At 51.7% G+C, this 14,713-nt stretch overlaps 1 protein-coding gene across 3 annotated transcripts in view; it reads left to right on the plus strand.

The window, feature by feature from the left end:
• SLC25A37 (solute carrier family 25 member 37) overlaps positions 1-13,057 on the plus strand; it is a 36,480-nt gene extending 23,423 nt beyond the window's left edge. Inside the window, exons 2-4 of one of the 3 annotated variants that reach the window (XM_080796798.1) lie at positions 7,723-7,951; positions 9,950-10,006; positions 11,850-13,057. In XM_080796798.1, coding sequence (XP_080652924.1) covers positions 7,723-7,951; positions 9,950-10,006; positions 11,850-12,370 — 807 coding nt within the window. In that variant the 3' untranslated portion in view covers positions 12,371-13,057. Of the gene's footprint in view, positions 1-7,722; positions 8,569-9,949; positions 10,007-11,849 lie in introns of those variants that run through there. The other 2 variants (XM_080796799.1, XM_080796800.1) reach the window with 2 other exon arrangements.
• Positions 13,058-14,713: the final 1,656 nt, after the last annotated feature.

Genomic DNA, 14,713 nt, shown 5'->3' on the forward strand with positions numbered 1-14,713 from the left:
CAAAGACATAAAGATGTGCCTATACTTTTGCCAATTTGGGAGATTTAAGAAAATGCGATCGGGAATTTTGAACTTGGGAATAAACTTCGATGTGCCTCTGCTTGCCGTGAACAGTGTGGTTCTCCTTAAAGCATTTCCTGCAGTGCTCTGTTCCTGGTTAATATGGGGGGGGGGGGTTGCTGCTGGGCTGTATCCTCATGCCTCGATTTTGGTGATTTCAGCAAGTGTTTTCAGCAGCCAGGGGGTGACAGCCCATCTTCCGTATCATACGTAGTCAGGCCGAGGTTCCAGGCTGGAACGCACATTCTGGCAGAATGCTGGCAGTCCCAGACTTGGGAGAGCTGAAGGCTTTACTGTGTGTGCGTGGTTCTCCTTGATGTGGTTTGGGTTTCTTCTCTGCTGTGCCGTGTGCCTCCTAAGGATTCTGGAAGGCGAGGATAGTACTTTCTAAGCCCTTGGTGAGGGTTGCAGCTTCATTCCGGAAGACAGTTCTTTCCTCACAAAGCCCTGTGCCAAAATGCCTCTCTCCCCCGGCTGCCGACAGGGGTCCGTGCGCCCGTGTCTCCGCCAGCAAGCCCTGCGTGGAAACAGGCTCCTTGGCCTGACGCTGTCTGTGCTGCGTGGTGGTGGGGGAGAGCTGGAGTGTCACCAGCGGACCCCAGCACTGGGGACCCACAGGGCCGTGGATGGGCTGTGGATGCAAGTGGAAGGGTTCGGACCACAGGGCTGAAGGGTGAGGCTGTGTGCCCGTGGGCGGCTGGCCATGGCCTTGGAAAATAGGGAGGGGGCCGGGGTTGGGACCTGCAGTCTGGTTTAGGCTGGGGTTCCATTTACTGACTGTCAGCGTCTCTTGGGAACAGTTGGCAGATGGAATAGAATTAAACATACGGATTTGATTGCTAATTCTGCAACGGACACTGGGCAGCAGACACTGATAGGATACGATATTTTCCCAGCACTCTGCGGGTGCCTGAACTGAATTTCCTTGCTCTGGGAGAGACTCCTGGGTAGCCTTTTGGGGTCCCCTCGGTGGATGGGCGTTGTGCCCACCTGTTGTGCTGGGATGTTTGTCCACACCATGACCCGGGAGCCCCGCACATACCCATTGCTGCCCTGTCCCCGCATTGCACCTGCCTCAAAGGGGAGCTTGGCAAAATGCTTTTGAGTGGACGAATCAGTAGATTTCACTTTATCTTCTCCTGTTCTGTAAAGTGGATGTATTTTTGACACGGGAAGAATTTGTTTTTTTCTTTACTTGTTTATTTTTAAGGTAAGCTCTGTGCCCAACAGGGGGCTTGAACTCACGACCCTGAGATCAGGAGTCACGTGTACTCTACCGGCGGAGCCAGCCACTTGTTCTTTGTTTATGAGAAATACTGAGAAAGGAGGACTTGGGATCCGGGTCAGGTGGAAGGCCGGCGGCCCCGTGATGCTGCAGGTCCTTGGGCTGGGCAGGCCACGCAGGGAGGTCAGAGGTCTCCCCGCCCGCCTCCGCTGGCTCCCTTTGCTTTTCTTGCGGGGCGCCCCAGTTTCCTGTCTGAAAAGAGAGGCGCCGAGCTCCGAGCTCCGTGTGCCCTCCGCGCAGGGCCCCTGCCCTCCTGTCATTTGATCCCGCGAGCTCACCGGAGGCAGTGTGGGCATTTTCCACTCTCCGGCCACCCTCCTCCCCTGTGAGGAGAACCACATTTTCCACTCTCCTCTTCTGTGAGGAGAACCACACAGCAACGAGGCAGGCTTACCCTGATTTGTCTTCTTAAGGGGACGTTTGCGCCAAGGGGCTTACCCCTCACTCCCTTCCAGCCTTGCTGAGAGCTTAGGGAGCCCGTTTAGCGCAAATAAAGCGTTTGTATCATGGGCCTGGAGCCCTCCTGTAGAACTGCCCTTCTGGAGCTGGAGATTTGCTCAGTCACACAGGGAGTGGCAGAACCAGGCCCGAGACCCAGGTCTCTCGATTTCTGTGCCAGAGTGCTTGGGTAACCCGCCCCAAGGCTCATGCAGGTCCGTGGCCGTGCTGCTTCTCGGGCCTGTCTTCCAGGCTCCTCCTGTCTGCCGCTCCGGGCCTGGGCTGCCCCGGCTTGGGGGGCCGGGGTCCTCCTGACGCCCGGAGCTGCTCTCTGCGCTTCCTGCTTTCTCAAAGTGTGTCCTGCGAGGTGGATCCGTGAGACCAGGTTTCTGTTGCCCAAAACAAACAGGTAACAAGCGCCTTGTTAACCAGAATTCTCTCGGGCCTGCTCTCCTGAAGGACTTCCCAGAGCCTTTAATATGCTAATGGACATTCCAGATTTCCAAGAGTGGAGCATTAAAAGGCAAAGAATGGGAATTTATTATAAAGAAAAGGCGGGCAGGCCTTTTCTAGGCCTGAGCAGGAACTGAAACCCAGGACAGGAAAGGCGGTTTGTGAAATTCTTCATCTCCGTCTTCTTGGTTTGTTTTGGTTGTGCTTTTTAATCTCTGCCCTTTCTCTGTGTCTTTTTCCTTCTGTCTACCCTCACACCGGGCTTTTTAAAAAAAAAACATCGTGGTAAAATATAGGAACGTCGAACTTGCCTTCCTAACCATGTGTAGGCGCCCGGCTCTGTGGTCCCAAGCACATGTATAGCACTGTTCATCTTGCAAAAGCGAAACTCCCCGTGCCCAGAGAGCAACCCCGTTCCCCTCCCCCAGCCCCTGGCAACCACCGTTCTGCTTTCTGTTTCTGTGAGTTTTTTGGTGACTCCAGTACCTCATATTACGTGGAATCAGTGTGTGTGTGTGTGTGAGGGAGAGAGAGCCTAGCTTATTTCACTCCGTGTCATGGCCTCCAGGTTCCCCCGAGCTGTAGCCTGTGCCAGAATGTCATTCCTTTCTCAGGCCAAAGAATATTCCGTAGTTTGTATGGATCCCTTTTTGTTTATTCATTCATCCAGCCAGGGACAGGCCCCTTGGGTGGTTTCCACTCAACCCCAGCTTCTTCTCTGGTCCACAGGTCACTAAGAAATGCCTGGCCCTGAATTGTACCTTTTACAAGTAGAGTCACTGAAAAAGAAAAGAGAGGCTAAACTGGTGGGGGGGGGGAGGTGTCTCTCCGCTGTGGCCACTGTGTGGCCCCTCAGCTTCTCTCAGCCTGTCCCACGACCATGCTCGTAGATTGGCCTCACCTGTCTTCCCTCCGAGCTCCTTTGAGGCACGTGGACATTCTGTCCTTCTCCCCTTATCTCCCACGTTCCTTGTCACTTACTTCCCCAGTGACTCTCTCCCTTCTGCATCCTGGTGCCTGATCGAGGGTGGGAGCTCTCTGTGGGCAGGTTGGGAAATGAAGGTCTCACCAGAGCGGCTCTGGCCCCAAACTTGGCCACGGTGGGCCCAAAGGGGCCTTGACTGACTCCTCCTTTGTGCTCAGGGGCCGCTGGCCTCTGTCCCAAGCCTGTGTCATTAAATGTAGCCTCCCTTGAGTAGACCCCGGGACAGAGAGATACCCAGTTGTCCTTTTCTTGGCCACAGGGGGTGGCGCATTTTTGTTCGGTAAAATTTACTCCAGCGCTCTCACCCCTAATTTATAAAGAAAGCGGTGAGGGGCTCCTTGGTGGCTCAGTCGTTAAGATCATGATCTTAGGGTCCTGGGATCGAGCCCCACATCGGGCTGCCTCCTCCTCGGCAGACGTGCTTATCCGTCTCCCACTTCCTCTGCTTGTGTCCCTTCTTTCACGGTGTCTCTCCCTGTCAAACAAATTTTAAAAAAATCTTTAAAAATAAAAAAAAAATTAAAAAATAAAAAGGAAGAGGTGAGAATCAATCCCAGCTTCCCCTTGTAAGTCTGAGAGCCGGCCAGTGTGAACAGCTTTGTCAGGGAAAGAGTGGGTAGGTAGGAGAAGAGACGGTCATCGGCCATCGTTGCCTCCCAGCTCGAGTCGGGCCTTTCTCAGGGTTACCTCAATCCCGAATGCTGCCAGCTCTCTGGGAGCTCCCTGGGGCAATTATTCCACAACCCAACATTGAGGAATCTGCTCGAGGTCCCAGCGCTGGAATTCAGACCAACAGGGTCAGAATGGCTGGCTCTAAAGCTTCCTGTGTCTGACCCCCTTCTGTATTTACTGCCTCCCCAACCACCCATTGTCACTTAACCCAGGTGCCCCCCCCTTCTGCCAAGGCTGGATGCAGAATGTTACTTGAAAGTGCTAGGGCGGGGTGCCTGGTTGGCTCAGTGGGTTAAAGCCTCTGCCTTCCGCTCAGGTCAGGATTCCAGGGTCCTGGGATTGAGCCCCACATCAGGCTCTCTGCTCAGCAGGGAGCCCGCTTCCTCCTCTCTCTCTGTCTGCCTCTCTGCTTACTTGTGATTTCTGTCTGTCAAATAAAATCTTAAAAAAAAAAAAAAAGAAAGAAAGTGCTAGGGCTAGAGCGCCCCCCTTTTTTAGAGGTTCTCCAAAGGGAGTGATGATCAGAATCATCTGGGGAATTAAAAAAAAATTTAGAATCAACATGTGTTGGAGTGGTGCCCGGAGGGACATTTTTAAGCATTTCCCTGTGATTCTGGTAATCAGCCACTGTTCCAGTCCTCTCCTTCGTTTTCCTATTGAGGACACTGAGGACCAGAGAGATGAGATGCCATGGCCAAGGCCACTGGCCCTGTAGGTGCTGGGGTCAGGTCCAGAAACCAGCCTCTCAGCTCCTCATTCCACATCCCGTGTCTTCTCACACTGCTTGTAAGGGGCTCCTTTGTTTCCCCCCCTGGGACCCAAGGGAGGCCTTCACCACAGGCCGGTCTTGCTGCCAGAAGCCAGAAACTGGGGCCGTAGGGGTGGAAAAGGCAGCCAGCTAGCTTCTGCGTCCATCCCCAGGGGTCTCTCCCCTGGGCACAGGACTGGCAGAAGCCAACCCCAGGGACAGGCTGCCTCAGCTCTGTGTGTGGCTCAGCGGATCACTGCTGGGCTTGCATTGCAGCAAAAGGGGGACTTTTTTTTAATCAATAGGGAACGGGTGGTGGGAGGAACGGGTAACTCCAGGAAAGCTATTCCTATTTTAGGGAGGAGTGAAATAAGAGATCTAGTACCCCCTCACCCCTGTTGGTACCCTAAGTCGCGCACATTTGTTTGTCCATCCATTCGCTGGACAGACATTTATGGGCCCCCTGGTGTGAGTTAGACACTGTAATAGGCGTGATAGATACATTGTAAATAAGACAGTCCCTGCCCCCCCCCAGCCCCCCAAGATGCTTAGACCTCTGCAGGGCTGGATAACTAGAACCACATCCTTTATTGTCATTAACGTGTAACGTGTGACGATGGTCACAGACATTTAATTTTCTCAACCATTCTGTCACAGGAGGAGACGAAGCGGGGAGGGGGTCACGGTCTAGCCCAGGGGCACAGTGGAAGTGATGGGATCTGGATTCCATCCCTGGTCCCTCTGCCGCCTCCTGCCTGGTGCTCCTGCTTTTCATCAGGGGCGATTAAGGGAAAAAGCCCTGTGGGGCTGGGGGGTAGGGGGACTATGGAGCTTTCTTTGCTGTAAAATGTGAGCGATTTCAAGTGTCTTTGAGGATTTAGTGCCCTGGGTAGTCTCAGCCGTCCTGAGGCTGCGCTTGTGGACACTTTGTGCTCCCGTTCTTGGTTCACCCCCGCCAGGAGCACCCACAGAGCAAAGTCAGGCCCCTCTAGGTTGACAGATTCCCACCTTCTCCTTCCCTTGCTCTGGTTTGCTTATAATGTGTTCCCCATTATGAAGCCATCTCGAATACTTTTGGAATCATGTTAGAGTAGAAAACAGTTCAACAGAAAGGCACAGGGACACTGACCCCATCCATTCCCACGCTGCACTCCCCAGAAGTGGGCCCAGGTATGGGGCAGCTGCCAAGGGCTGGACAGGGGGCATTTTCACCAGAAAACAAGGGGTAAGGTGGTGAGTTGTTTTGTTGTGGGGTGTTTTGGGGGGGGAGGGGCAGAGGGAGAGGGAGGAGAGGGCTCCACTCCCAGCACGGGACCCATGTGGGGCTCTGTCTCAGGACCCTGAGATCATGACCTGAGCCGAAACCAATAGTTAGACACTTAACCAACTGAGCCACCCAGGCGCCGCAAGTGATGAGTTCTTTAATAAAGCTAAATTTAATTTAAAGGACAGTTTTTATGCCCTTTTTTTGTAAAATGACAAGTTGCCAATGATGTGCCCATTTTCTCTGTGGTTTTTACTAGCCGGTGACTTCTGAAAATGACCATTAATTTTAAAAATTTATTTATTTTTTAGAACTCAAGTGTAGTTAACATGGAGTGTTATATTGGTTTCGAGAGTACAATATAGTGATTCAGCACTTCCATACATCACCTAGTGCCCATCAGAATAAGTGGGCTCTTAATCCCTGTCACCGAGTTCCCCCATCCCCCACCCCCTCCCCTCTGGCAAACACCAGTTCACTCTCCATAGTTAAGAGGCTGTCCTTTTGTTTGTCTCTTTTTTCCTTTGTTTTTTTTCCTTTGTTTCTGAAATTCCACATATGAGTGTTAATTTAGATCATTGGTTTTCACACTGTTCCTCAGAGCCCCAGAGTTGCTGCGTTGCTGGTGGGGTGGGGGACAGGGACGGGAAGTGAAGAGAGCCCAGCCCCGCCCCCTTCTCAATTAGAGAAATTCTTCTTCCATTTTACATATTAGCTTTGAGTACGATTTTGTTTGGTGGTAAAAGGATATCCCTGCTTACGGTAGGAGACCCTCTCCTCTAGACTGTGTGTGTTGAGGGGAGTGTAGGAAGGCATGATGTTACAGGACTGGGCTTGGGTGGGTCTTTCACGGGGCAGATATTATCTCCTGGACCAATCAGGGTTCTTCAGAGACACCAAACCAGGAGACAGAGAGAGACAGAAAGAGATAATCTGTTTCACTCAAAGTCTGATTTAACGATTTAAGTGTTAATCTCCTCTACGAAAATACCTCCATAGCAACATTTAGACTAGTGCTTGGCCGTAGTTGGAGCCATTGTGGGTACCATGGTCTTGCTATGTTGACACACAGATTAACCGTATACCCACTTAAGAGCCTTGGTCATCGGATAGAGGTAACAGAGATGGGGAAAACCAGGCTTCTGCCTCAAGGAGACAAGGCTGCACACAGGAAGAGATTAAGAACAGGACTGTTTATTTGTAAGTGTTAACTTCTAAAGACAAAATGTAAAATGCATTTAGAGGAGCTGTGGGATGAGGTCTGGAGGACCCCTGGGAGATTCCTGGTGGCGGCTAAATAGGCACGGGGGTCTTTGATGAGTGAGGACATAGACTTTAGGACTAGAGGGGCAACCACAGGATAAGAACACTCCCCATTGACTGGGCCTCTGAGTTCATGAAGGGTTTCACATACCGTTTCATGTGACGTTTGTGACCATCCTGTTTTTTTAATTGAGGGGGTGGTGGTCCCATGGTCCAGAGAGGTTAAGGGATTCCTCAGGGGTCACACAGCTTGATGGTGGCAGGGTCCATCTTCCTGTTTCATATCCTGCCCCCAACCTTCTTCCCTCCTGCTGGCCATAATGGAATCCTTGCGAACATGCTTACTTGGTGGGGGGTGGAGGGAGGGCGGTGGGCGGCAGGGAGAGTACTCCAGGAAGGAGGGAATCAATGTTTTCCTCACCGAGAAATCCCGTGAAAATGAAAATAGACAGTTGGCTCTCACTGTCTCCCTGGGTTGTGTGTGTGTGTGTGTGTTTATCCTCTTTACCATCCTTGTTAACTTCCACCTTTTTTGTTTCCTTGACTTCCCCCAGACACGAATGCAGAGTTTGAATCCAGATCCCAAAGCGCAGTACACGAGTGTCTACGGAGCCCTCAAGAAAATCATTCGGACTGAAGGCTTCTGGAGGCCCCTGCGAGGCCTCAACGTGATGATGCTGGGTGCAGGGCCGGCCCACGCCTTGTATTTTGCCTGCTATGAAAACATGAAAAGGACTTTAAATGCCGTTTTCCACCACCAAGGAAACAGCCACCTAGCCAACGGTATTTTGAAAGCGTTTGTCTGGAGTTAGAGAGCTCTCTCCTTCAACAGACCCTTCCCCAGGGTTCTCCTCCCTGTGACCCAGCAGCCTGACGCCTCATCTCCGCTGCGCTTGCTTACGAATAAAGAACTCTCGAGTCGTGTGTGCACACACACCCAAACACACGCGCACGCGCACACACACGTGCACACACACATGCGCTTTTTCTCTTCCCCTCCTTCGCTTTCTAAAGCCTGGGGGAAGTCGGTGACAGAGGTGTTTCAGTTTACATTGTTGCGTGGGTTTTTTCTTTTTTTTTTTTAAGACATTGAAAAGCAATTAATGATCAGATCTAGGAAAAAAACCAAAACCCTGAATAGAAACAAAACTTTACAATGCTGGATTCAAAAAAAAAATTATCTGGACAGCTTCTCTGAGACTATTTAAAAACTGGTTCAACAGGTCTCTGCAACGTCAAGATCTAACTAAGCTTTAAAAGGTCAAGAAGTTTTATGGCTGACAAAGGATTTGCTGCAGCACAGGCCATCTTTCCCACCTTAAGCCTCTGGGGATCTGGGGATTTCACCCCCATTCTCTTCTGTTGGTCTCGATTGCATCTGTCTGCGAGCAAGGGCTGGAGTAGTTTTCCTTTGTTGTTTTGAGGGGGAGTGGTGGGGAGGGGGCTTGGGTTGGGCGGCGGGCAGCGGGCAGGTGAACGGCTCCTGCGTCTGGCTCAGCAGGCTCAGCGGTGGCTCTTTCTTTCTCTTCTCCTGTGGGTTTTGCTTTTGATGGTTTTTGTGTGGGCATGGAATAAGGTGTCCTTATTTTAACAAAACTCATTTTTCAACACCGAAGGCATAGAGTGACCGGCGGCAGCTTCCCCCCCACCCCCGCTCCTTCCTTTTGTGCTACTAAGAGAGAACCCAAAAGCATCCCTTCCATCCACAAACCCTGGCTGGTTTGCAGACATTTCTTCCGCTTAAAAAAAAAAAATGGGCCCCTGGTTGCATTTATAAAGACAGTCCCTAAGGATCAACACTCTGATGCTGTCCCCCGAGTCCGTGGCCTTGGGGTTTGCCTCTTGCTGAAACTGCCGTTTGTAATGGTTTAGTCCCTTGGTCACTGACGCCCTTGGAGGCGGTTGGAGGGAACACAGTTCTGCCCGGTGCTGTTCCTGCTTCGCCATGATTTTTATGCTCTGGTTGCATTTTGTTTGACCTTTCTGGTGGTAATCGTGATTGTGTGCCAAAGGGGAGGGGGCTTTATCCGCATTTCTGAAGCGTTACCCTGGTGTTGCTCATTCCTCCCACCTTCTGGTGCTAATCTTAATTGCTGGGCAGTGTCACCTGCCCAGGGAGGGAAACCAAAGCCGAAAGCAAAATTCCAGGTCTGAATTAGCCTTTAGAAGTTCCTGGTTCTTGAGGCCAGGCTAGATGAGAGCCTCAAGATGGAGTCTGCCATCTCCACAGAGACAGGTCATTGATTGGCAAACCAACCCTGGAAATCTGCCCTACGCAGAGCTTCCTGACGTCTGCTTCTCCTGCCTGTGTTCTTGAAAATGCCTGGATTTTATTAAGGATATTTCTTTTTTAATTTCTTTTCTTTTTCTCCCCTTAGCTGTATATATAATATCATCCCCTTTGTTTGCCCCAGCTCCAGGGCAGAGTAAGTTGGTTTGTAGACAAAGGTGAGGGACGGGAGAGAATGGAAATCTGGACAGTTTTCCACTGGGAAAAGCCACGAAGTGTGGTCTCTGGGTATCCTCGGCCATCGGCAGGTCTAACCTTTCTCAGCATTGACTTCACATCCGCAGGATGAAAATGTGGCCAGTGGTGCCGTTCTCCCCCAACAATTCAATCATCACCTTACGTTTTGAAGAGTCCGTGCTCACCTGGGAGCAGCTGGGCATAGATTTGGCTTCTCAGAAAGCTCTGTGCAGGGTTGCGTCTGATTTTAAGTTCCAGGAACTTCCTCAGAACACCCGGTCGCAGAGGGTAATTTTCTGGAGTTTGTTTTGCAGGGATAGCTGGAAGTATGGCCACTCTGCTCCACGATGCGGTAATGAATCCAGCAGAAGGTAATGCTTCATGGTCCCCAGGGAATGGCAGGAGGGGATGTGCGAAGGGGCAGGAAAAATGGTGTGGGGGAGTGGGGAGGCAGAAGGTCGGGGAAGGGGTCTTCCGGCCCCCGGTCAGAATAAGCAGAATTCTTTACCACGTTAGCAAAGGCCTCGAAAAGGGGCTGGGCATTGGAGCTTACGGTGCTCCCGTTCTCTTGGACAGAGAGTGGGGCTGTGATCCCTGGGCCAGCAGTAGCATCAGCGTCTCCTGGGACCATGTTAGGAATACTAATTCAAGTCCCACCCCAGACCTGCTAAATTGGAGTCTCTGAGGGTAGAGACAGGGAGTCTGTCTTAACAAGCTCCCTTGGCTAGTCCTTGGCACTCCTGTAAAACCTGTGTGTACGTGTACGTGTGCGCACGGGCACGTACACACACTCTCACACATGCACAGGCCCTTGTTATCCTTTATCAGTCCTAGACAAATTTAGGGGGAAGCCATCAAAGGCCATTCACTAGGGCTTGGGTTCAATTGGCTTTTTAAAAAAATCTGAAATTAGCATGGACCATCTCGAACATATGCAGAGAGAAGAGGGTTAGGAATGCCCATGTGTGCCTCACTCTACTCGTGATTTAACCTGGGGCCATCTTGGCTTAGCCAGCTCCTCCCACATTATTTTTTTTTATTATTATTTGGAATTTCGGGAGCACTGGAAAACAGTTGTCAGCCGTGCAGATGTGAGTGCTTAGCCAACCCGGGTCCGCAAAGCAAGGAACTCTGGGGCCTGGTCCTGGGTGTCCTCCCAGCTGGGTTATTCTCAGTGTGACATGTAGGATTCTCTCAACCTTTCTCCCCATCTGAAAAATCATCCCTTGCCAGAAGGGAAAATCAGAGGTAAAATGTCAGCATTTCAAGTCTGGTGTTACAAGTTTGTCTGGTTTTGTCTTTTACTGCGAACATTTCTCACTTGTGCTCAGCTGCCTCCCATTCCCTGGCAGACAGGGGATCTGCTCTGACCTTCAGGGGTCTGGTGGGTCAGACTGGGAGAGGTGGGCTTTGTGTTTGTGTGGAGGGCAGTGCATTCAGGAACCTGGTCAGTGACCAGTTAATTACCCCATGTCAAGCAGGCGAGAGTTTTTTTCCTTTTCAGAGAGAAACAAGTGAGGTTCAGCTCCCTCTCTTCTCTTTGACATATTGATTTAAAGACTTCGTTTCTCTAAAGGCGAGCACACTGCATGTGTTCATTTGGTGGTGCACGGGGGCTATGAGGACTCAAGCCTGAGCCCCTCCCGTTGCCTCATAGCCTTTGAACCAGCAGTTCTGCTTTTTAAGCCAGGGTCTTCATTGGAGTTTGTCCCTGAATTTAGGCTCACATGATTCCTGTATGTCTTCTAAAAGTGCTGTGACATACAGAAGCTAACAGCCCCGTGTACCGTCCACATACAGGGAACAAAAGGCGGGACCCACGTGCAGCTGGGAGGGCAGAGAGACCAAGGGGCGGGATTGAATTTGGCTACAGGTGTGATGCTGAAAGCCTCCGGGATCCGGGGGATCAGATCCTTGAATCTAGTCTGAAGTGGCTGCCTGGTTTGGGGATTCCCCCCACTGCCTTATGTGGGCTGCAGGCAGGAGAAGCTGAGCACAGGTCCTGGGGTCACATCTGTAAATGGGAGAGCCCGGAGCGGGCTCCGGTTCCTCGGGCTGGGGCCGCGCGTGTGCTAGTTCTCTGGGACCTGTGTTGCCACTGTGTCTAAACTTGCTTGTTTCTCTTTATGGCTTGGCCGCCCCGTTTCACTCCGACCCGGGGTGGTGCCAAACCCAACCTACCACCCCCCTGCCTGCCGGCGGCCCTGACCGCAGTGGTGAAGCAGCGCCTACAGATGTACGACTCGCCACACCGGTCCGCCCTTCGCTGCGTCTGGACAGTTTGGAGGACCGAGGGTTTGGGGGCCTTCTACCGGAGCTACACCACGCAGCTGACCATGAACATTCCCTTCCAGTCCATCCACTTTATCACCTACGAGTTCCTGCAGGAGCAGGTCAACCCCCACCGGGGCTACAACCCGCAGTCCCACATCATCTCGGGCGGGCTGGCTGGGGCCCTCGCCGCCGCCGCCACCACCCCCCTGGACGTCTGTAAGACCCTCCTCAACACTCAGGAGAACATGGCCCTCAACCTGGCCAACATCAGCGGCCGGCTGTCGGGCATGGCCAATGCCTTCAGGATGGTGTACCAGCTCAACGGTCTCCCCGGCTACTTCAAGGGCATGCAGGCCCGCGTCATCTACCAGATGCCCTCCACTGCCATTTCCTGGTCCGTCTATGAGTTCTTCAAGTACTTTCTCACCAAGCACAAGCTGGAGAGTCGAACTCCGTACTAAAGGAACAGGCGTGGGCAGTGATTCCAGAATCTTTTATTTGTCAAAGGCTTTGCCTGCCTGCTTCCATTCCCTTGTCCTCACACCAAGGTCATTTTGGGTGTTGGCAGAGTGGGCCCTCTGCTCCCTGACGCCTGAGAGAGCAGGGGGAGTGAGGGGGGAGGCGATGGGACAGCCGCTTACCAGAAGGCCGTCCACAGGGATGTCCGAGGTGGTAGGTGGGGAAAGACTTCGGATGGGGAGCAAGGGGTGGCTTTTGCTTTCCCTCCCCTGACAGGGATGTAGCTTTTCCGCCTCCCTGTAGCCGTTGCCTGCCCTAGGATCGCAGCTCACACGGGAGGGGAGAAAAATGTGCAGTGACTGAAAACATTAAAGAAAAAAAGAGAATTCTGTATATAAAAGTTCTAGTACACAGTACAAAATAGATGGATAATGTTTATCCTTTATTTTTCTATGTAGAAGTTTTTGGGGTGTTTGTGTGTGTGTGTGCGCGTGCGCGCGTGTAAATAAGTGGTACAGCTGGGAATATCAAGCTGTTTTTTAAAAAAAAAAAAAGGAGGGCTGATTTCTTCCGTCGGGTTAAGTGAAAAGGCACCAAAGTGATAAATTGCTGAATGTGGCCTGAAATTGTGTGGAGCCCCCAGATGGAAGTTTCACTTGAATGTAAAATAATAAAGTTTATATTTTGAATTTCTCTTTTCGTGGGGGGTGGGGAGGTATGTTGCAAACAAAATCAAAATAATGATATATTACTCCCAGCTACTTTTTTTTCTCCTTTTATTCAATCAGTCACCTGTGTGTGCTTTTGCCTCCTGTCTTTCCTGAAGATTCCAGGGCCAAAAATCCGGCCCTGGGGTATTTTCTCTTGCCATAGGCACAAATGCGGTCACACCTAATGGTGGCAGGATCAGTCACACTGGAGGACAGTGGCCCCCAGCAGGACTGGGAGGACTAGCCCCACTCCTGCTGACACTTCCGTGCTGTGAATGGTGTGATGTCTGCCTCCCTGGGCCAGCACTTAGCTCTTGAAATGCCAAGGTTTTATGACTTGTTGGGCAGGCGGTTGGGATAAGGCCTCCCTAGGACTTATTTCTGCTTCAACCTTTAACTCTGGCACCCCAGCTGTTCGTGTGTGTGTGTGTGTGTGTGTGTGTGTGGACTAAATCTGTTTCCCTGTGCGGTTTCAGGGATTTTTAAAAAACAGAGCAAGTATGCCTCTGGCGTGTGTCCATCCCTCTGCCCACCATTAGTTCACCGGGCACTGAGCGCCTCACCTCGCAGGGACAGAGGCCAAGCCCTTCGACCAAGCCCAGCTGCTGAAGTGAGACCCGGACCCACGTGCCCAAGTCAGGGCGCCTCTCCAGAGCTGTCTTCAGCCTCATTTGTCTGCATCAGCTCAGAACTCGAGGCCTAACTGCCTTGTTTTCTGAAAAGGTGCATCTGAGCCAGACGATCACTAAGAAAAGATTGTTTTCCCTGGCCATGTCCTTTGATTGGCCGCCAGGCATCTCCAAGGGAAGCCTAAATGGCTTCATGGTTTCCTTCTGGAGCCCTTTAAAAAGGAGCAGGAAGAACATGTATATTCAATCTGGTGGGCCTGGCCCTGACCTTTAGCCTTTGCCCTTTGCCCCTGACCTGCCCCATGGTTGATGTAGCGCCCCTGACTGAGGCTCAGACCCACGCTCCTTTGGAGGAGCCAAGAACTCCAGGTGGCACTGGGACAGTTTTCATCTTGGGACCCTGCACGCTGCCTTCAGGAGTCATTTTGAGGTCAGAGACAGAAGGATGCTCAATCAAGCAGCTCCCACGTGTGCCCCACAAGCAGGACCTTGCTCCTGGGCTGGGAAGGCTGCGCTGCTGGCTTCCTTTGGAGTTAACTACTCCCTGCCCGCTGCCAGTTGGAAACCAGGTGCAGCAAGTCTCTGTCCCATGTGGGGGTGCAAAAAGCCAGTGGAAACCATGGTGCTCTGGGAAGTATTTAGATCCGCTACTCAAATACTCTGTCCATTACTGTTAAGTTCCGCAAAAGGAAGAAAACTAGAGAGAATTCTGAAATAGTTACCCAACCACCCTTTCTCGTCCTCTTAAAATGTGCCACTCTGGGGGCACCTGGGTGGCTCAGTGGGTTAAAGCCTCTGCCTTTGGCTCGGGTCATGATCCCAGGGTCCTGGGATCGAGCCCCACATCGGGCTCTCTGCTCAGTGGGGAGCCTGCTTCTCCTCTCTCTGCCTGCCTCTCTGCCTACTTGTGATATCTGTCTGTCAAATAAATAAATAAAATCTTTTAAAAAAAAAAAAAAGTGCCACTCTGGGGCACCTGGGTGGCTCGGTGGGTTAAAGCCTCTGC

The sequence above is a fragment of the Martes martes genome (genome assembly GCF_963455335.1).
Source record: "Martes martes genome assembly, chromosome: 2".
In the NCBI taxonomy this organism is placed as follows: domain Eukaryota; kingdom Metazoa; phylum Chordata; class Mammalia; order Carnivora; family Mustelidae; genus Martes; species Martes martes.